The following is a 22,035-nucleotide window of genomic DNA, read 5'->3' on the forward strand; positions in this document are numbered from 1 at the left end:
TTCTGGACTTATGAAGAGTTTATTGATGGTGTCAGGAGCACAGGAGCTAGTTTGCACTGAGCAGACTCTATAAGGGAACAGCAGTACTATATAACTGTCTGACCTGTCTGGCAGACATTCCCTTCCTTATTCTACTCTACAAAATTGCCCACAGGATAATGGAAAAAAAAAAAAGGACAAATTCTTAACGTATAGCTAAAATATTTTCCCTGTGTTCTTTAATGCAAATGTCAGTCATCTTAACCTTTTTCATTGCCATATGCTAATTTTTCTCTTTGGCAATTAGTAAACGTTGGATGTCAAATTAAGTTAAAATTAATGGCAGAGGCAAATGTTGCAGTTATTAGCTCACAAGTATCTTTAACTAGTAGTGCGTAGACATGCATTCCAAGCATTGCAAACAGCTATGGATTAACCATCAAATGATGGTGAAGATTAATGATTGGCCTTTTAGCTCACTAATTTAGAACAATTTCTAGTAATTAATTTTGTATTATCAGCTTTACAGTTGCAAGTGCCTTAAGGAAAGTAAAAAATGACTCAAGTACATTTAAGGTTCTTCAAGCTAACAGTTGTCTTATAAATTGTTGCATGCTTGCAGATCCTAATGTTTAATCTTCAATACCTTTATATACTATATCTGTCCGCTTGTATTTAGTGATCATAACTTCTACTTAATTTTGCATTTTCGTTGATACTACTTTTGTTACCCTTAGGTATTTTCTTTGTAGGATGTATTGTTTGGCTTTGTGAACTTGTGTGCTTCCTAAATGCCATGTCATGCGACAGGAAGTGTGGGGGAAGAATTGTCCAGTGCCTCCATTGTAGTACCACTATTTCTTGGTTTCCTGTCAAACCAAATTACAAATTAGTAAGAACTGTTTATACAGGTTTGTTAAAAAGTTGGATTTTACAAAGCAGTATTTCTTAAATTTGTTTTCTTTTTTTATATAAGTAAGAAAACCCCAAAATTGAAATGCACGTTTGAAAAATACTGTTTTAGGTAGTCTGTGTAATTTTGTGCATTGCTATTTTAATTTGCATATTATTTAAAGGACAGTAATTATTACGTTACATGACACTAATTTGTTCTGATGTTTATGGTGGAAGTAGAATATGCTATCCTTTTTAAGTGAATTTTGGCTTTTTTTAAAGTGATGTTCTCCTGTCATTCCATACTGTCTAATTTTCTTTACCAGTGTGTCTCTCCTTGCAGTTTCTTGCATTGTTTTTAAATCAACGTAGATTTTCATCAGATTGTACTTGGATTTATTTGTCCATGAGTTTACATTGCCCATCTGTAAAGATAAGTTGTCTGTATTGACCTTCTTGCCACTGCTTTTTCTTCTTTTTTTTTTTTTTTGGTAGTAGTAGTAGTGATTAACAATCCTGAAGAGCACAGTTTGATTTCCAGAGTGTTGCTCTGTAATGGCTTCCAAACCATTGTTTGTTCCCGTTTCAGATGAGACTGATTATGAAATTATGTTGCATCCCTGTACCATACATTATATTTTTAACTGTTGACGGTAGCTGGGCAAAGATCAACTTGTTGCAAAGCCAGTTGCATCTCTAACCTATACAGTCAGTAGAACTCATACTTGTAACTTTCAATGGTCTTAGGAAAACCAAACCTGCTCAGTTTGTAATTCAGGATCCACATGCTGACCTTCAAAATGAATACAAATACCTGTGGTGCCTATCTGACTTCAAGGTAGCATGTGTAGGTTATTAGGAAGAACAAACCGTACAACAGGGAACTCTCTTAAGAGACAGAAGAGAGAAAGTAGCATGGGAAGATTTTGAATAATGAATAAGATAAGTATATATTGGTAATAAACACTGGGGGGCTTTGTTGAAACAGTGGCTAGTTTTTAGAAAGAATTTGCTTTTGTGATTGCTTAGATTATAAAAAATAGGGAGTCTTAGATCTAGATGAACTTTTCTTCCAACACTGAAATTCTAAGTGTCTTTAAAATCAAATGAGAAGTTATGATGTTAAAGAAAGAGCCTGAAGGCAGGAGGACTCCATTGTTGACAAGGCAATAAGAACTTAAGCTATTAAGGATAACTTAAATCTTGGCTATGGCGTGTTTATTAATGAGGCAGTGAAGTTGCTAATAACGGCCCAGAAAATTTGGAGCTTTCAGTAATGTAATATGAAGTATGACATGCACATAACGATCTTGTTAGGATTGTGGAGATGTGGTGGGATGGCTCCTGTGACTGGAGTGATGTCATGAAGAGATACCAGCTCTTTAGGAAGTACAGACTGGGAAGGTGAGGAGTGGGAGTTGCCCTTTAGGTGAGAGAGCAGTTGGAGTGCATGGAGCTCTGCCTGGGGATGAATAAGGAGCCAGCTGAGAGTTTCTGGATTAGGATTGAAGAGAGGACAGGTAAAAGTGATGTTAGAGTGGGTGTCTGCTTCAGGCCGCCTGCCCAGCAAGAGCAAGCAGATGGGAGCAGCCTCAGGTTTGCAGGTCCTGGCCCTCATGGGCCTGATACATGCCGGAGGGACAACACAGCAGGACGTAAAGAATCCAGGAGGCTCCTTGAGTTCATTGAGAGCTTCTTCCTCCTCCAAGTGACAGAGGAGCCAACAAGGAGAGGTGCTTTGCTGGACCCTTATACTCACCACCATCAAGGGGCTTGTTGGGAATGTGAAGGTCAAAGGCAGCCTTGGCTGAAGTGACTGTGAGATGGAGTTCAGGATCCTGAGGGGGGGGAGGAGAGTAAAAGCAAGCTCGCAACCTTGGAGAACAGATTTTGACTTGTTTTCAGGCAAGGTTGATTTAATGCTGTTAACACGATGATAAATTTGGTTGCTAAGAGAAAATCAAGCTGCAATAGGCTTTTGTAAAGGGAATTGGGTTGGTAGCACACTAGGAAAAAGTCAGCATTATAGAAAAAGAGTCCACCACAGGTTATACAAAGGGAGATATAAGTAACTGGCCATTTCTCCAAAAATAGTTGCCAGCACCGTAGAATGTGTTTGTGGATTGGAAAGTGAGAAGTCATAAAGTTGGTTGCTTTTACTCCTGCATATGAATTTAACAAGACTTACACTGGAACGATGTGTGAAAATATGGACATTCACATTATTAAAGATTTTTTTTTTTTTAAGAGCTGGAAAAGTTGTAGAAGGGGGTCATAGGAAGAATTCTAATACTTCAGAATGAAAGCTCATTCTTTTTTGATGGTCCTGTTACTTCATCTTTTGGGCTTTTAAAAACATTTATAGTAAGTTAAAGAAAAAAAACCACCTTGAAACACGTTATTTCTTTCTCATTGAGCTATTTTTAATAACTCGGAAATGCAGACATAATTAGTGACTAGAAATTGAAGCTAGACTTTCAAAATTAAGAGTGATACTTTTTTTTTTTTAAAGATAGTAGAGTAGATTTGGAACAAATGATCCAGGAGAGATTTCATCTCTTGATTTTTAAAACCAGGGCTGTACAACTTTCTGGATGCTGTCATCCAGTCCATGGGCTGGGCTCAATGTGTAGGAAAGGGAGCTAAAATCAAGGGCTGGGCTAGATTATCTAAGGTTACTTTCTGGCTTAACCTCAGTGATTCCTTGAAGTTCAAGGGGAAAGCAGCTGTAACAGAACTGATGATATGCTTTCAGAATGTGTTTAAAAGTTATACTGCTTGATGCTTGCAATTTACTTTAACCAGGTTGGTAATTTATTAAATCACTTACGTAGATCGGGCTGCTGGAACTTAAAACTTTATGTTGCTGTTAAAGCTTGTGTTCTGTAAGGACCAGTGTAAGCATCAAGTGTTGCTCGATGAAACTCTTGTAACACTGTGAATGTGCTCTTTTTGCAAGGTGGATTTAGTAACTGTCAGCCCTGCAAAACATCTCTATGATTCATTCCATTAAGATTGAATTGTTGCTGTTATTGAACATGTGCTGTGAGTCATGTACTACTTTCCTTTGCACTCAAGTTTGAGCACTGAAGAAAATCTTATTTTGTAACAAGTCCCTCCAGCCACTGTCTTGTGATCATCTTAGTGTCATTGTGCCCATCCCCATTTGTACTGGGGAGAGATGGCTGCAGCAGTAATAGAATTTGACATACATGTCTCCCTCATTTGCCCCTTTCCACAAAAAAGAAAAAGAAAACAAACAAACAAAAAGTGCCATTCTCGTCTTCATCTTTCTCTTGCTTTGCCTTGGTTCAAGGGAACTAGTGAAATAAGATTTTTGAGGCTACATCTGAGACTTGTTCAACAGTTTAGGAAGCAGTGCATAACCAGAGTAGAATCCAGCTCTCATACTTGGATGTAGCTTAATGGTGTTAAAGCAGTAAACATGCAGTGTAGCTAAAGCCTGCAAATACTTTTGAGAAGTCATTTTTCCCAAGTGTTTTTCAGAATGAATGTTGCAATAACAAGTCTGATACTGAAGAGAGAAATGAATCAAGGTAGCTATGTTATTGCAAGTTCATTACAGCTGTACTTGCACTGCTCAGATAATGCCTATACATACTGTGGGTCAATGTGCTTTCTGGGAAGTACATGTGGGAAGTTCTGCCGAAATAAACCAACAGTTTTTAATTTGTTGAATGTCTCTTTAGTACTTGTTGGAATAAAACTTTTTAGTACTTTTGGAAATGGAGGAAGCACCAGGGAAAGAGGAGAGGGAAAGCTTGCTGGAGATAAACTCAGGTTGTCAAGATTTCTTCTTCAGAAAAGTAATGATTTCACCAAAAGTAGCAGCTTTGTCTAATCATGTTTTTGAAAACAAATTAAAAGTGCAAGGGAGAGCTTATTAGCATAATATATTTTGGGTTGCTTTTGTTATTCTGACTGTAGTACAGTTCAGGAAGGAAGTATTTCTAAAATAATAATGCTGCCCCCCCCCCCCCCCCCCCCCCCGCTCTATTTAGCAATACACTATAATCAAATATTTTATAGATCCATTGTGACGGATGAACTTTCAGTCATTTGTAATCATTCATATTTTTTTGTTTGTACATAACTGACTTTAGTAGAGGAAGACTTTTTTTTTAAACAGGAGGAAGAAAATATTGCTAGAGACTGAAGTTTCAATTAGGTCAGCTTGAACAAATAACGTGCTTCAGGTCATGTGTTGGGATAGTACACTGCTCCCACAATATTTGTATTTGATTGATGGAGAAAATAGTATGTTAAAAAGCTACTGTTGACAACACAACCTCCCAAGAATATTCCTTTTTACGTTTGTTCTTTCTTTGCTCCTCTCTGCTTTGTTAACTATAATTTCTTTTTAACCTGTCAAGTTAGTTTTTGACTGTACATGTATCATCTCAAGAGAAAATATTCCTACTGACTTATTGTCACTTTGAATACCACATACATAGAATTTTTATGAGATCCAAATGAATGAATTTAGTATGTAAGAGAATAAGAAAATGTGCATTCATATATTTAGTAAAATGTACTGTTCTGCTTTGTCTATGGAAAATGTTTATGATAAAGAAAATGGTTTGAAAAAAAATAAAACCCTCAGCTGCAGCTTATATGTTGGGAAAATTTTGAGAACTAAGCTACAGAAAAATAAACACATCCGTTATAGAAGATAAATCTAAATCCTGAATAGAAAGGTATGGATATACTAAATTGAATGACAGTGTAATAAAAACTTTGGTTAGTCCAGTGAGATTTTCTTTCAACACGCAGCTATTTATTTGGCAAAATTAATTTTATCAGTATGTGTATAGCTGGAATTTTTTTATATACCTAAAAACAGTAATAGTTTTTTTCAGCTCATCTGTAGGAAGGTCTTCTCACTTTAATCAGATTGTGGAGCTCTTCTCATGTGCCTTTTAGACTGGGTGAATAGCATTTACCAGAGGAAAAGTCCTCTGGAGCATTTTAAGTATTATTTGGAGATCCCCAGGATTTTGGCCTCATTACATGTTTCACTTTGCTCTGACTCTGTGGGATTGTAGTTTTTTATGTAAACTTCTTAAAAGTTTATTTATCTTTGTGGATTGTTGAGCATACTCAAGGTGCTAAAATGATGCAAAAGCTCAGCTATAGTAAGTGCCCCTGCTACTTGACACAGTGTCCCCCTTACAAAAAAATGGAGATTGTCAGCTATCTCAAATGTAGTAATTCTCTGGATGTTATGCTGTTGCATTTTTATCTGCATCCTATACAACTACATGAATGGAAGTAGCACGATAATTCTGATTACAGGTGACTCTAATTAGCCGAGGAAATAACGCAAGTGTTAACTAGAAATATTAAACTTTAAACATTTCACTTCTTTTGCTAGATGTAGTCTTTAAAACTCTGAGTGCTTCTAGTAAACATTTAATTTCCTGTCCATGGGATCAGGCTGGGATTTTTTGACTCTGGTGTTACTTTTATTTTTTTTTTCTTTTGGTCAGGAATAACAGGTACACCTAAGAAAAACTTGCTCTCAGTTGAAGTCATCTCCAAGATGCACCATACAAGGACAGTATCCAGTATAAATCTGTAGTATAGCTTTGTGATCTGAGCAATGATTTTTTTTTTTTTTAAAGAGAAGACAGTCATTAATATATAATTTCTAATGTACTTTAAACTCTTTTGTTTTAGGTAACTTTTGAAATGCATAAAGAGAGTCTTTCTCAAATGTACAGGGAGTACCAAGGGAAAGGAGGTGAAGGGAGTGGAATACGTTCTTCAGCTCCGATTAGAACAATCTCTGGAGTTAGCAAAGAATCTGAAACCAAAGGAAAACAACAATGTTTGGAGTTAAAAGAAGACCGTACTGCTCCTTTCTGTGTTATTGATGATGATGTGGAGTGCAGTACTGAAAAAAGAGAGACCAATACCTCATCAGATGGTGACCCGCAAACTCATTCAGTGTCTAATCATAGGGAGGAGTTAGAGGAGGAAGACAGGGAGGCTACACAAGATTTAAAAGCAGTGCCTTGTGCAGAATTTTCTCCAGAATCGGAAGCAATAAAGCCCAGTGCTTCAGAAATTAGTACTGGAATAGCTGAAGCAATTGAAGATTCTCTGAGCAAAGCTGATGAGCTTGTGGAAGAGACAGTAGCTGTCACTGCTGCTGCTTTAGCAATGCAAACTACTTTGGAAGGAGAAATTCCTGAAAGTCCAGAAAGACTGGAAAAATCAACAGTAGAGGTGGAAGATGAAGATGACTTTGTTGATTTGAAAGTGGAAAGTAGTATGCCTTTACCTTCGGAAGAGTTTGCAGAAATGAACAAGGAATCTAGGTCTAGTGAAAGCGAAGTGACAAAGCAGGAAGAAGCAATAGAGAAGCAACCTGAATCTGTGCTTTTAAAATCTGAAGATGCTGAAGGTGTGGATGGAAAAGAACAAGAGCTGACTTCACCAGAAACAGTGAGTTCTGCAGTTCAAGTAGCCACCACTCAACCAGATTCAGAAGGGAGAAAGAAGCTGGAGGAAGAAAAGATTCTTTCTAGTGAAACCAAAACAGCTGAAGAAAATGTGAATGCACATGTGCCAGAGCCTGCTGGAGCCTCTGACAAAAGAATTGCCAAGCTTGATGTTTCTAGTGTTGCATCAGATACAGAAAGACTGGAACTGAAAGCTAACACATGTCTAGAAGCACCTCTGCCCCCCAGATCCGTACCTGAGGTAAATTCTACCCGTCCTTCATCTGTCTAGCTTAAAAATAAAAGGAAGTTCTTATTTTATGAGATTTTTGAAAAAGTGTGCCCATACACATTTTAGGGATTTAAATGTCTGTGGATTTTGTGAGTTATCTAAAGAATATTTTCAACCCTTGATTAAAATAGCCATAATTCTTACTAATTTGTGAGAAATCTATGATTTCATTCTTTGTACATCCACCCATGGATGCTGATGGAGACTGAGTATTTGGCTAGATGAATACTTCATCTGTGTTGGTACTTCTGTTCTTAAGTTTGAAGAATTGAAGGAAACATATATTCTGAGAGGATTTTGTCTAGAATTTCTTCTGCCTCTTTAGTCAACCTCCATTTTACTCTTTTCAGTCTGATCTCTTATAACCTCAACTCCTAGAATTATTGAAAAGCAAATGTTGCTTGTGCAAAAAAAAATAGCACTAAGTTTCTTTCATATTCTGATGGAACTTGTGAAAATATATTTTGCACTAGCTACTCTGCAGGTACACAAAATATATATATATATATTTGAAACTATAAAATTTGGTTGGACTGTCACTCCATGTCAGCCTACCTTTTTTGTGCGAGTGTAATTTAAAACTGAGTTTCTGTTGCATGCTGCAGTGTTCCACCCCTCTAGTCTTTAATTTCTAACTCATCTTTTCGTGGGTAAATAGTCATGTATCTGAGTACTTCCCTTCTGCAGAGATACCTGCTAATGGATGCTCTTCATTCTGCACCATTCTTCCTTAAAGGAGGAAAACCACTGTCTACGGCAACATACACTCCCCCTGTGGTAAGGCTGGGTTGCTGCTTGTGTATGCCTAGACTGACAGGTGTGGTAGTGCCGCTGTAGACTAGTTTGTAGGTTTGGTATATCCAGTAAATAGCACTTGTGTAATAGTTCTGGTTTTATTTGTAACCATGTACACAGTCAACTTGTTGAATATCTAAAAATCAAGTCTATTAAATGCATTTCAGTGTATGCCATGGAAACTAATAATCTGAGTATGGGGTTTTTGTGGTTTTTTTTTTTTGTTTTTTTTTTTTTTTTTTTCAAACTGTGTATTCAGACCTCAAGGCAGCAGGATTCTTCAGGACAAGAGCTAAGTGCTACGTCAGATGGGCAGAAAAGAGACTCTAGGTCAACTGTGTTCCGTATTCCTGAGTTTAAGTGGTCACTGATGCATCAGCGCTTGCTCACGGACTTGCTCTTCTCCATAGAAACAGATATACAGATGTGGAGAAGGTAAATTTCTATGCTTTAGATGGAATGATCTAGACTGGCATTTCAATTATAATTAACTTGAGATTTTGTTGAAACTGCATCAGAGTCACTTTGGCTTAGAATTTTACACATCTGGTATTTTACTCATTATTCAGTAGCCTTATTTTGTGACCTACACCCAAATATTCTCAGGTTTTTTTAAAGACTCTTTACAGACATGAGGGCCTGCACATATATTCTGACTGAAATCCTGGCTACATTTAAGTCAATGGCAGTCTTGCTGTTGATTTTTTTTTTATGGGACGATGATTTTCATGTTCCTAATGTATGTAAGGGCCTGCATCTTTTTTAGTATCTAAATATGGAATAAAAAAAAAAATCCCAAATGATATTTATTACTTCTGCATTTACACACGATGTTGCTGCTTTGATAGGGTTCTGTGAACACAGAGATGCTCAATGCATTTAAAAATTAATTTGTAAGATGAATCTGGAATGTATCATCAAGATGAATTTAGTTAGAAAAAGGAAACTTTGAAGACAGTGATAATTCTGCATTTTAATGTTAAGATTTAATAACTTAAATAAGAGTGGTGACATTAGCTTGTAGTAGTGAATGTCAAATTTAAATTAAACCATATAACTGTAGTGACCTGATAAAAAGGAATGTAAGGTTGAAGAAATAGAGTACTTAAGTGATTAAAACAATTTAAACTGAGGTGAATATTTGTCTGACTATAACTTTTAGGATGTGATTAAATTAACCTCTCAGGACATCATCAGATATAGCTAAAAATATATTTTTAGTTTAGGTTCTGTTTCGAGAAAATATTTCCACATTTAACTGGATTAAAGTTTTTTGTTGTTGATATTTAATTTCTCAGAGAAGCCCTTAGTATTTGCTGTATTTTGCCAAAGATTTAAGTTCAAATCTAGTTCACACTTCCAGGAAAGTTTATTGTATTGCCTGATACAGTGACTTTTGCTATAGCAAGTAATCATAGACCAGCCTATAATGTATCCTTGTCTAAATAATGATTGACACACATCTTTATGTTTTTAGCAAGCTGTGATCTGGAGAGGTTTAGGGACAGAAAGGAGAGGTAATTTTAGGTTTAGATTAAGGTACATCAGTCATATGTTATTTGGTGCCCTGCTGCTAACTGTCTGGTTTTAGCTTTATGAAAACATAAAGATGTTAAAATACCACAAAAATAAAGCTGTATTCTGAACTTTTTTTTTTGGACAGCCATTCTACAAAAACTGTGATGGACTTTGTGAATAGCAGTGACAATGTCATAGAAAGATGCTAAAATACCACAAAAATAAAGCTGTATTCTGAATGGGTTTGTTTTTTTTGGACAGCCATTCCACAAAAACTGTGATGGACTTTGTGAATAGCAGTGACAATGTCATATTTGTGCACAACACCATTCACCTCATCTCTCAAGTGATGGACAACATGATCATGGCTTGTGGTGGTATTTTGCCATTGCTTTCTGCTGCCACATCCGCTACTGTAAGAAGTTTCATTTTTATTTGAAAATTTATCTCTTGTGGGAGGATGTCTTTATGCAGTGTGTTAACTATTATATCTGTCCTTTCGGGAAACAGGAATGCGTGTGGGAAATTTCCACAAGCATCTCTTTCTTCCCTTTGCTACCTCCACGCTTTCCCTGAGATAAATTGGTCGCCTGCCCTCTTTGCCTGGAGACATAAAAAGAAGTTGCCTAGCTTTGTCGTCCCGCAGTGGTCTGGAATGGGATTAAATCCCAGTACTAATGGTTGTTCCTAGAATATAACTAATTACTACTGTTGAATGTGACTGAAAGTGGACTTCCAGCATATATTTTGCTTCATTTAAGTTGTAGGAATATCACCTTTGTGAAGAAGTAAATGTTGCTTTCGATTTTTCTCTGTGTAGCATGAATTGGAGAATATTGAGCCAACTCAAGGACTTTCAGTAGAAGCATCTTTAACATTTCTTCAGAGATTAATCAGCCTTGTGGATGTGCTAATTTTTGCAAGCTCTCTTGGTTTCACTGAAATTGAATCTGAGAAAAATATGTCATCTGGAGGAATTCTGCGACAATGTCTTCGTCTGGGTAAGCAAATAAAGCCACTTAATGAGTGTAGGAGCTTGCTGCTACTAAATAGTTAGCAATTGTTAGCTTTAATTTTTTTTCTGTCATTTTTTTGTTAAATCAAGATTAAATTTAGTCAAAGAAGCACTGAGATCTTTTACTATTTTACCATTACTGTATTCTGCAATGCATATACATAGGGTTCTTTTTAAAATGTTTAAATAAAATAAATGATTAAGTGTGGTAGCCTGGTTGTTGTGAACGCATGTTTCATTCTATCCATGGAGATATTTCTTTTGCCCAAGTTCCCCAAATAGTCAATGCTGAGAATACAGCAGCTTTAAGAACAAGAAATCTTGTACTGTATACCAAAACATGGACCTTATCAATATGTAGAAAAGAGGCTTAAATCTTAAGGTCAGTAGATCAAGATATGGTGAAAACTAGAGATGTAGATTTCTAGAGAGTAGGGTTCAAACTGGGCAGTAGTTGTATCTAGTATTATAGTATGTTTGCATCAAATTGATTAAAAGAAAGTGGTCATTGCCTGAAAAAGTAATGACTATTCTGGAAATGAGAACGTAGAAGATCATAACTGGGTTCAGTTACTTAATACAGGAGGAGAGTATTCATGCTAGTTGCATGCTGTAAGACTTCTTGTAATGAAAAGTATAATTTGCATGAGTGCCAGAGCAGCTCAGAGCATCAACAGTAACTAGCCTTCCTCTCCCTTTCTAGGCCATTAAAACTTTGTGCAGGTAGAACAAGATTTATGGGATGCAAACAGGTATAGAGGTGGGGTAGTTCTTTTTTCCTTTGAAATTAATATTAGAAGATGAAACAGGTACAATTGTGAAGCTAAAAAAAAAATAAATTGTGTAAATTCAGAACATTTAGTCCAAGAGTAACAGAGCATTCTGAAGCAAACATTGTCATTTGTTTCACTAGTGTATCTATCACTTGTCTTCCTTGCTAATCTGTGAAATTAGCTGTCTTCACCCTCCCCACCCCATGGTTGTATGCATGGTAAAATTTCCGTGAGGGATGCTAATTCACTTGGAAGTATCCATTAGATAGAGCATACCTGTTCTAGTAGCTTAGTATTAATTATTAGTTAAAAATTATTAAAGAATTTTGAGCATTGTTTTGTAACTATTTAAAATTTATGGAAGCAAAATATCATTTTACTGATGTGCTTAAACTTTTTAGTTTTAGTGATAAACAGAAATGTATTATACATCTCTGTAAGGGATGTAGACAATACTATTTCCTGGAGTAATTCTTAACATTTCTTTTCTCTTCAAGTATGTGCGGTAGCAGTAAGGAATTGCTTGGAGTGTCAGCAGCATGCACAGATGAAGCCTGTTGGAGACATTGTGAAGAACCAAAAAACGATGCAGGGCTTTATAGGAACGGGAAAGTCTGCAGCAAAGGCAAGTGTAAGATCACATTCAGGAACACGAGAGTCAATAATTATTACTCTGTACTTTTTTATTTAATTTTTTAAATTTATACCTGTACCACTGGTACTTTAACACAGCTGAAGGGCATGAACACTGGAAATCCTGAAGCAGATTTTCCAAGATGTGAATTTAACACATATTTAACCTTCCACAGTGAAATAAATCTGTCCCAAGAATTTGCCAGATTTTTTTTCTTTAAAGAGGAAATGCATATCTGATCATCGTGCTCTAGTTATGACAATGTGATGAACAGGGGATGATTGTACACAATGCTTTTTGGTAGAATGCTTTTAAAAACAGAATCTGCTTTTATTTTTATAGAGTCCAGTGGACATTGTGACGGGTGGCATTTCTCCAATACGAGACCATGACAGACTTCTGCAGGATATGGATATTAATCGACTTCGAGCAGTAGTGTTCAGAGATATAGTAAGTTACAAATAATGTTGTTTTCTTTATAGCTAGATTTCTGCATGTATCTGTTTGCTAAACACTTGCTGTGTGTTACACAGTTTGGCTAAATTGAATTTACAAAAACTGAATACTGCTTGGCGTAATTAGGAACTCATAATACACTGCAGCTGTTGTAGTGTTTGGGGTTGGAAAGAGAGAGAGCTGAAAATTGCTGCCTGCCCATCAGGCTCTTTGGTGTGCTCCTAAGAGCTGCTTCTCTGGAATTCTGCCTATTGTATATTAAATATGTTGTGTTTACTACAAATATATACTTTCACATGCCGTACGTAGACAAACTGTTTACGTGTACTGTTTATCAGAAAGATGTTTATGTATACTTTTTGAAAAATGAGTACCTTTCTAGCTAATTAGAAATTAGAGGTCATCTCTAATTCCTTTACTTCCCCTCAGAGGAACCAATTTGGTGCATGTGCTGTAAATATGCATATGTTTTTAGTGTTGAATTGACTAAAAATATCTTTGCCCTATGTCAGCAACTTTATAGCTAATATTGAGGAAATTGAGATTGATTGCTTGAGAAAACCACCTCTGTAAGCAAATACAGCAGCTGTAATGGCTCTGAGTCATTGGTGGCCACAAGCTTGGACACCTGAACTTATTTTACAATAATTGGACTATTTAGCAAGTATAATGATTTACACAGTGACTTTTGTCCTATGCAGAATATTGAAGGATCTTTGGTTTTTCTTTACAGCAATTAATGATTGAAAAAAGCTTCTTTCAACCCCTACTTCAGTGTCAGTGTGCAAAAGAGTAACAGGAAGTGAATCTTCCATACTGGTGGCAGCTGAAATATTCATAGAATCACAGAATGGTTTGGGTTGGAAGGGACCTTAAAGACCATCCAGTGCCACCCCACCCCGCCACGGGCAGGGACACCTTCCACTAGCCCAGGTTGCCCAAAGGCCCATCCAGCCTGGCCTTGAACCCTTCCAGGGAGGGGGCAGCCACAATTCTCTGTGCAATCTTCAGAACCAAGCACATTTTGTGTACTAATTTTTTTTCTTAGAAAAACCCCACCAATATACACACACAGCCTCTGCTTTTTTTTGCATATCTAATCCACCATGTTTTCTGTTTCACAAATAAATATAAAATGATGCAGTAACTCTGCTTTTTGCCTACTGTGTTGAACTGTGGAGAAAAAGTAGACTTAAAAAGATCTATTTTTGGAATAGTTTTTATGTGAGCCGCTTATACTTGCATCTAAATATTTTGTTTGATTTGCATGCATTTTCTTACATTGTGTTCAGTACTTAGAATTGTGATTGGTGTGATTTGAACCTGTATAGGAGGAAATCAGATGGATTCCACTTAACTACCAGTAGTAGTACTTGCAGTAGTACATGAACTTTATTTCAAGGAGTTCTACAACCATAGCAAAAAAAATAAGGAAAGGACAGTGCTAATTCACTGGATCACAGCTTTATTAAGTACAGTTGGAAACTGTCTTGCAAAAATTCATCTAGCAAGAAAATTCTTTATAATCCTTACCATTGTAGGGGGCTTTCATCAGTCTTGCACTGTTCTGGCCTGATGCTAACCTGTTATTAGCTTACTGTTTCTGTCTTGTTCTAGGCAAGCTAAGGATTTGGGTCGAGCATAGGGCTGTGTTTTCAGCATAACAGATGGGATCCAGTTATGTTATCTAGTTCTTAGTAGAGAACTTCTCGTAAACTTCTAGTATAGCTTATAAAAGAACTCTTAATGGAATGTGGGGCTTCAGTAGGTACTACAATCATGACAAAATGAGCTTTATAGTTTAACTTACTTTCTTGAACTGCTCAGAAGGAAAAATTGAATGCTACCTGAGCCCTTATGTAAATGAGGGGAAAAAAACCCCAAACACCCTTTCTCTTACTGATTGGTCCATGAGGATCCAAATGTTCAGTTCTTCTGTGATCCCAAAGTGTACAAAGCTTTTCTTCCTTTGACAGCCAAAGGGGACAGACTTAGGCTAAATCATAGTGTCTAGTCAGATCCAGGATGTGGCTCTTTCCTCTGTTTCACTAGGAGTTACTGAGTACCCTGGGGTACTCAGATCTTCTTAAAATATCTTAATACAGTAACAGCTGAAATGCAAATGCATATTTGCCAATTCTTGTTTAAATTGTACATAGTACAGTACATCCATCTGGACAATCTGATGATGAAATAAAACCTTAACACTGGTTCTGGAATTTGTTCCACTTCATTAATATGCAATAGTTTATAAATACTTTTACAGTTTTGTAGGGTATGTTTACCTGGTTGTACTTTACAGAAAGTGCTGTTAATGTCTGGGCGCATTTGAGGAAACATAATAGGGGAAACATCTGTAAATAAATAATGGGGACCTAGTCCCTGCACTAATTCGAAACATGTAGTCGAAACACACAACCTTAGCCAAAGTTGTCATATTTATAAATGAAAAATGAAAGGATTAGTGCCACTTGAATACAATTGCTGTATTCCCTAGCTTTATAGGTGAGACAAGCTGTGGCTAGAGAATATTGTTCTTCCATTGTTGACATATCAGCTTACTCTCGGTCTGTTTATGGTAGCGCTGGGCATACTTTACAGAAAAATAAACATGCTGCTGAAATTGTAATGGAAAAATCTGTGTGTGTGTCCTTTTTTTACAGGAGGATAGTAAGCAGGCTCAGTTTTTGGCTTTGGCTGTTGTGTATTTTATTTCTGTGCTCATGGTTTCAAAATACAGAGATATACTGGAACCCCAGAATGAAAGACGACCACCAAACCATAGCCAGTCGTTCAAGGAATCAGAGAATGAAAATAATGAAACTCCTGCTACAGGTGAATGGTTAATTATTTGGCCAAACAAAATAATGTGGCTTATGCATCTTAAAATTCTGTAGAAGTCCATGTGAAAATGTATAGAAATATGCATAGAAATTGTACAGAAATATATTGTTAAATAAACATTAGTTTGCCTCAGTGTGTGTATCTTTTTCTGATCTGAGAAGGGCCTAATCTGTGGTCTGATTTTGCTGTGTAGAGATGGTTAATCTCACTGAAGTAGCTAATTATTCGTGAAGGCTTGTTGCAGAAACATAACATTTTTGCGTAAGGTTAAGTATGCATAAGCATAGACTGGCAGCTTTTTGTTTCCACTGTAAGACTGCTTTCTCCTATTCTTCTTTAGGTCAATCAATTAATTTTCATTCTTTGACTGTTGAGTCAGTATCTTCTGTTTACTTGTCTCAATTTTCAGATGTTATAACTTTTCATGCTTCTCAGAAATCTGAAGGAAATTTTTCTCTTCTAAGTGTCCTATTAAATACTTATAGATAATGTTAAATCTCTAAGTAGGCAAGAGGAAATACTTATAGCTGTGTTATTTCACTTGTCACCTATTGGTGTTACTTCTTTAGGAGCAATGTGGTGAATGCAGATCTGTTAATAATGAACTTAAAATGTGTTTTCTGTTTTTGGTATGAACAGATGTGGAAAACCCATCTGCTGCTCTCGGTGCTTCAGCCTCCACTGAAGATTCAGAAAGTACAGTATCTGTACAAAGAAGGGATTCTGGTCTTGGGGAGGAACCAGCTTCAGGGCAGACAAACAGTTCCAGTAGCATTGCTGAAGCAGGACTTCTGAATGTTAGTGCAGGTCCAGATGCAATCAGTGAAGTACTATGCACGCTCTCATTAGAAGTAAATAAGTCTCAGGAGGGCAGAAGCGAGACAGGCACTGAGGATAATAAGCCTGCAGCTTCTGTGCCAGCTGCAAAAAATGTCAATGTAAAGGACATCCTGAGAAGCTTGGTAAGCACACCAGCTGATGGGGCTGCAGCGGATGCTGCTCTTCTGCCACCAACCTTCCTTGGAGTTCTTGGTGATGGAGCTGTTGAACAGCCTGTACAGTTCCATTCCTTTGACAGGTAATGTAACTTCTGAAATATTTGGGCTATTTCATTTTACTTAAGATACCTGTAAGGAACCAAAAAATTCACACTGCAGTCCACCAGCTCTCATGTACCGGCTGTCACCTGGTACTTAATATTATTAAGCTGCTTTGATTTACAAGTAGAGCTTTTAACTACAAAGTCCACCAGCATCACGTAGGTTCATTGTGAAGGTATGCTCTGCAGTTCTTGGCATGCTGTGTTATGCCACAGAAGACTCTGGAAATGAAAAATGACTGGTGATTGGGTTATACTTGAAGGACTTGAAGCCAGCACATCTTTATAAGAGTTAACTCTTGTCTCCATACATGTTACAGCTCATAAGCAATATGGTAAGAGCACCAATAAATTGCCTAGAAATGACTGCAAGAGTAAAAAAAAGATTAAGGGTGTAAGCTGTTCTTTTGTCTTTCCCGTTCTCCTCTTCCTAACTTAAGCACTTGCAGATGAGTGATGCTGTCCTGTGCATATTTAGTCAGTTTTAAAGGGCTCAGGAGATAAAAATGGACGTTAAATAACTCAGAGTAACAATGTGTAGATTAGCTTGTGTGTGTATTGATCACAAAGCTGTATATAGTTTCTGTTACTGGGGGCCTGCAAAAGAATACTGGGTTAGTAAGAGTTACAAATGGATTGAAAACAATGGAGTAATCGTCGAAGTGTCCTTCTGCCTGTAGAATGCTCCCGTGTTAATTTACGAAAATGCATCTGTGTTCTACCTTCTGGTGCTAAAGGTCTACATTAAATCTTTCAGGCTTCATTCAGCAGATATATCCCTAAACTGTTAGATTTGCTTTATTGTTATAATAGCTTTTAAAACTTTGTTTCATTTTCATAAATATCTGCCTTAATACTTAAATGCTGCGGTGGATTTAAAATGGAACATTGCTGCTTTGTTTTTCTTTCTTTTCTTTTTAGATTGAAATCCCTCTTTCCTGATGATAATTTTGATGTCCCCTACATCTCAGTCTCATTAGTTCCTTGTGTTCTCCCAAGTATAGCAGACCACATTGTCTTTTACTGACTTTTGCTTCTCCAGGATTCCCCAAACCAACAACAGAATGAAAGAAAGAATCCCCTAACACTTGCATTCTTGCCTCTAGAAAAGCCTTAGTCATATCCAGAAATTCTGCAGCTGCTCTGGTGCAAGGGGATCCCTTGTTACCATATCCATACCTTGTATCAGCAATAGCGTGCTCAGCAGGGACAGGGAAATGATCTTACCCCTGCACTTGGCATTGGTGAGGCTGCCCCTCGATGACTGTGTTCAGTTTTGGGCCCCTCACTCCAAAAAGGCCATTGAATGACTCAAGCGTGTCCAGAGAAGGGCAACGAAGCTGGTGCAGGGTCTGGAGCACAGGTCTGATGGGGAGCGGCTGAGGTAACTGGGGGGGGTTAGTCTGGAGAAGAGGAGGCTGAGGGGAGACCTCATTGCCCTCTACAACTCCCTGAAAGGAGGGTGCAGAGAGGGGGGATGAGTCTCTTGACCCAAGGAACAAGCGCCAGGACAAGAGGGAATGGCCTCAAGCTGCGCCAGGGCAGGGTCAGACTGGCTCTTAGGAAGTATTTCTTTGCAGAAGGGGTTGTTGGGCGTTGGAATGGGCTGCCCAGGGCAGGGGTGGAGTCCCCATCCCTGGAGGGGTTGAAGAGTTGGGTTGAGCCAGCGCTGAGGGATCTGGTGGAGTTGGGAACGGTCAGTGTGAGGTTCATGGTTGGACTGGAGGATCTTCAAGGGCTTTTCCAACCGAGATGATTCTGTGATTCATACCAGTAGCTGATCTGCTGCTTATTCCTCAACTTCCTCTGGCTCTGATGTCTTTGCAGTCTGTGGCTGCCTTGCTCAAACTAGGCATCTTAGCTGATTCAAAAAAGGAGTGCAGCTCTGCCAGGGGTATGGATTCAGCTGTCATGACATGTCTTCTCAACTCAGACTGCCATGTCACTAGTGGGGGCAGAGACAGTGGTTGTTGTCTGGCTAGATTAGACACAGATGGTGTATGCTAGTATTTGGCCCCCTTGCTGTTGTCTCAAAGTAAATGCTGTGTTGTGCTCGTGGTGCTAAACAGGAGGACTTGTTTTGGGAGCAGTAGGAGGATGGAGGTGGAGGGGGAAAACTGGGAGAAGAGGGACACTGAATTAGAACTACTGCTGCCCAAGTGCTTTTAGCACTTCCCCATTGAGGCCTCTCATTGCTCTTTACAGCAAGCGGGCAGTCGATCTGAAAGAGCACAACGTTTTAGTCTGTGACTAATGTTTTTCCTCTGGAAATTCTTACTGTTCGTTGCTGAGTGGTAGAGCTTGGAGCCACAAAATAACATTTGTCTGGAGATCGGATACAGAAATGCATGTTGCATTTAGGAATTGTTTTTTGGAAACGAAGCGTTGTGCTGCCTGTGCAAATCTGATTTGGATTGGTGCAAAGCAGGTTAACTAGTCAGGAAGTAATTGAGTACTTGAAGTCCTGATACCTGACATAGGCAGATCACGCCTACAAAACCTTCTTATCAGAGGAAACTGCAGTTTAATTTGATGATATGTACATTAATGAGATGCTGGGCATTGGCAGCAGCCCTTCAGTCACATGCAATTCTGTGTTCTTTTTTCTGTATAGTTACAAAGTCACTCAAACAATGGAAAAAACACTTAAAAGTTGCAGTGTGTTTTGTAAAGCAAGTTACTGAAAAGTTGAACTACTTGCTGGTTTGCCCTTGTACTTTTCCAGTGCCACACTGTCCCAGATGGACCTTTTGTCTCCTTTTCCCACCTCCGAAGTGCCAGTGGTTTGTAACCACAACTCTTAACATTCTCCCACTTAACCTTGAGACATAATTACTGGATCAGATACTGAAAGGAAGCCAGTCTGATGAAGGAACATATAGAGGAGTGGAAGGGGTGCATAGACTGAAGTAGTAGACAGCACTGTGCTTGTGAATGGAGGAGCAGAGGGCAGGGGGTTTTGTAGGGCTTTATGTAGCTACCTGGACTGCTCCACAGTGATACCTTGTGGCTATTAGTTTCCTGTGACTTTTTGTGTTTAGTGGGTGGGGCTAAATATGTGAGGAAAAGGTCATGAACTAGTATAAAACATTTTGTCCTTCAGCAGTTGCGCATGACCTTGGTATGTCAATGGCTCTGTGTTTCTAGGTGGCTTAATTTTTCATTTCCTTGCTTTTGTGGGTATGTCAAGTAGAGAAAAGTGTACTTGATGTAGAAGTTTTCTCTAGTCAATTCTCATCTGGTAGTGACATGCACAGTCTTGCATCTGTGGTAAATACATTGATCTGTGATAAGGTGTGTTGCTAACTAGCTAATAAATTAATCAAAAAGAATAACTGAGTATATGAAACACGATTAGTTAATCAAAAAGACAGTAACTGTGTATATGAAACATTTATATTTAAAATTATATAGACAGGAAAGTTTCATGACCACTTTTAGGTGCCTGTATCTTTATATAGTGTGACTGCTTAAAATACAAGATTATGCTCTGAAATGACACCTAGTGACAACAGCGGGAAGGAATTGTACAAGGGAGAGAAAAACCTTTTTACAAGAAACTGTAATAGAATTGGAAATAGTAGCTCTTCCCTGGAGTAGACAAAAATACTAAGGTACATTGGGCAAGTTTAGAAAAACAGGCTTTGGGATGCTCTCATTTTCTGTGTCTGGTTTGCGTTTAATATATTGTTTGATGGCAAACAAGTTCTGTGTGTTAACTTTTTTTTTCTTTTTAAAGACACTTTGTTAAAAGTTGTTCCCATGTAGCAGTTTACCAGCGAGGTATCTCTGGGAATTTCAAAGCATCTCTCTGATCCTGCATTTATCTCAGGAATGCTGTGTCAGAAATCAAAACGCTCCTCATATCTTAAGGATTATCAACTTCCCAGCCATAGCTGGAGAGTATACAGTAACAGCTATGTGAGTGAAACCTTACTGAAAGGCTGCCAGGTTGCAAGCTTTTGCAAACGCCTAGGTGTATGTGTTCATTCCCATGCCAAAAATCTTCCCCTTATCTTATGTGAAGATACAATCTTGTGATTAGTGGGTGCCAGGGGTTTATCATGATAAAGTTCAAGACTTGCATTGGCTTTTTCCCAAGATCTGTAGGGACATGAAATAATGTTCCAATTTCAGTGTGTCCTAAACCAGCGGTTTTCTTATTTAGTAGTAATCTTGTAGAAAAAGAGGGGGGGGCTAATGCAAGCAAATTTAAATAAAACAGAAATAAGTATAACCAAAGCTTAGGATAAAAAAAAGAGATGATGTTTCTCTTCCGTTAGTTTAATAAAACCCGTAACCTATCACTTGCCATTTTTACTGTGCAATTTAAAATAAAACCTTGGTCTCTCCTGGCTTCTGCTGTTCTTTGTGGAAACATTCAATAATCATGTATTTACAGGAAAGCTGATGCTGAGGGTTCAGAGGAATAGAGGCTCTTAAATCATGGTCTTGCCCCATACAGCTTAAATCTGCAGCTATGCTGTAATTTACAGACCAGATATGTTAATAAGCTTATTTATCTTTTTGGAACATCGCCTATAAGCTGCTTAGGCTAAGCCTGTGTTTACACATTTGTCAGTCAGTGGTGTGCATGTACCTTTGTAATGGTTGGTTGTGGTATTTCAGTTAAATTTAATCAAAGCCCTTTTTTTTTTTTAATGGAACGAGTACATTTTTAGACTTAATTGATTTGGGCCTCGAAAAGAATAAACTTGTAGACAAGATTAAGTCTACCAGGTATAGGTAGAGACAGAATATGAGAATGGGGGATCTGTAGATCAAGGCACATATGCTGTGGTGAGAAGCTCAGCTCTTTCGGTGCACCAACAATTTGCATTCTGCAGGGGCTGAAGAGGAAAACCATTTGAAGTCCTCTCCCTGACAAGCTGATTTTAAAGTTCTCTTACAAAATTGATTGTATTCTTTCTATCATCTCTTCTCTTCCCCGCTTCCACCCCTCCGCCCACCCCGATCTCTCGTGGTTTTAAGAGTCTCTTATTCTTTCTTTCTCCTTGGGTATTTCAAGGGGGACATAAGAGAATGGGTATTATCTCCAGACAGCAGAGCCCATAGAATGACACTGACATGGCAAGCTGCTTTCCTGACTCACAAAGTAGAGGCAAAAATAAGTCTCTGATCCTCTTTATTGGTCTTTTGCTCATTGCATAGGAGCCCTGCAGTGGGCACCATTCTGGTAGCCTGGAACAAGACTAACTTCTTTTGGTTTTGAATTAAAACCATTATCCCATAGGGAAACAGACAAACT

At 37.9% G+C, this 22,035-nt stretch overlaps 1 protein-coding gene across 6 annotated transcripts in view; it reads left to right on the forward strand.

Annotated features, from left to right (window-relative positions):
• Positions 1 to 22,035, forward strand: part of LRBA (LPS responsive beige-like anchor protein) — a 424,097-nt gene that overhangs the window by 77,392 nt on the left and 324,670 nt on the right. For 5 of the 6 annotated variants that reach the window (XM_074867473.1, XM_074867476.1, XM_074867474.1 and 2 more), the window contains 9 exons: positions 6,574 to 7,602; positions 8,320 to 8,409; positions 8,687 to 8,862; positions 10,207 to 10,360; positions 10,766 to 10,946; positions 12,231 to 12,358; positions 12,710 to 12,817; positions 15,487 to 15,658; positions 16,307 to 16,745. In XM_074867473.1, coding sequence (XP_074723574.1) covers positions 6,574 to 7,602; positions 8,320 to 8,409; positions 8,687 to 8,862; positions 10,207 to 10,360; positions 10,766 to 10,946; positions 12,231 to 12,358; positions 12,710 to 12,817; positions 15,487 to 15,658; positions 16,307 to 16,745 — 2,477 coding nt within the window. The remainder of the gene's footprint in view (positions 1 to 6,573; positions 7,603 to 8,319; positions 8,410 to 8,686; positions 8,863 to 10,206; positions 10,361 to 10,765; positions 10,947 to 12,230; positions 12,359 to 12,709; positions 12,818 to 15,486; positions 15,659 to 16,306; positions 16,746 to 22,035) is intronic. The other variant, XM_074867478.1, reaches the window with a different exon arrangement.

This window comes from Strix uralensis, chromosome 4 (genome assembly GCF_047716275.1).
Source record: "Strix uralensis isolate ZFMK-TIS-50842 chromosome 4, bStrUra1, whole genome shotgun sequence".
NCBI lineage: Eukaryota > Metazoa > Chordata > Aves > Strigiformes > Strigidae > Strix > Strix uralensis.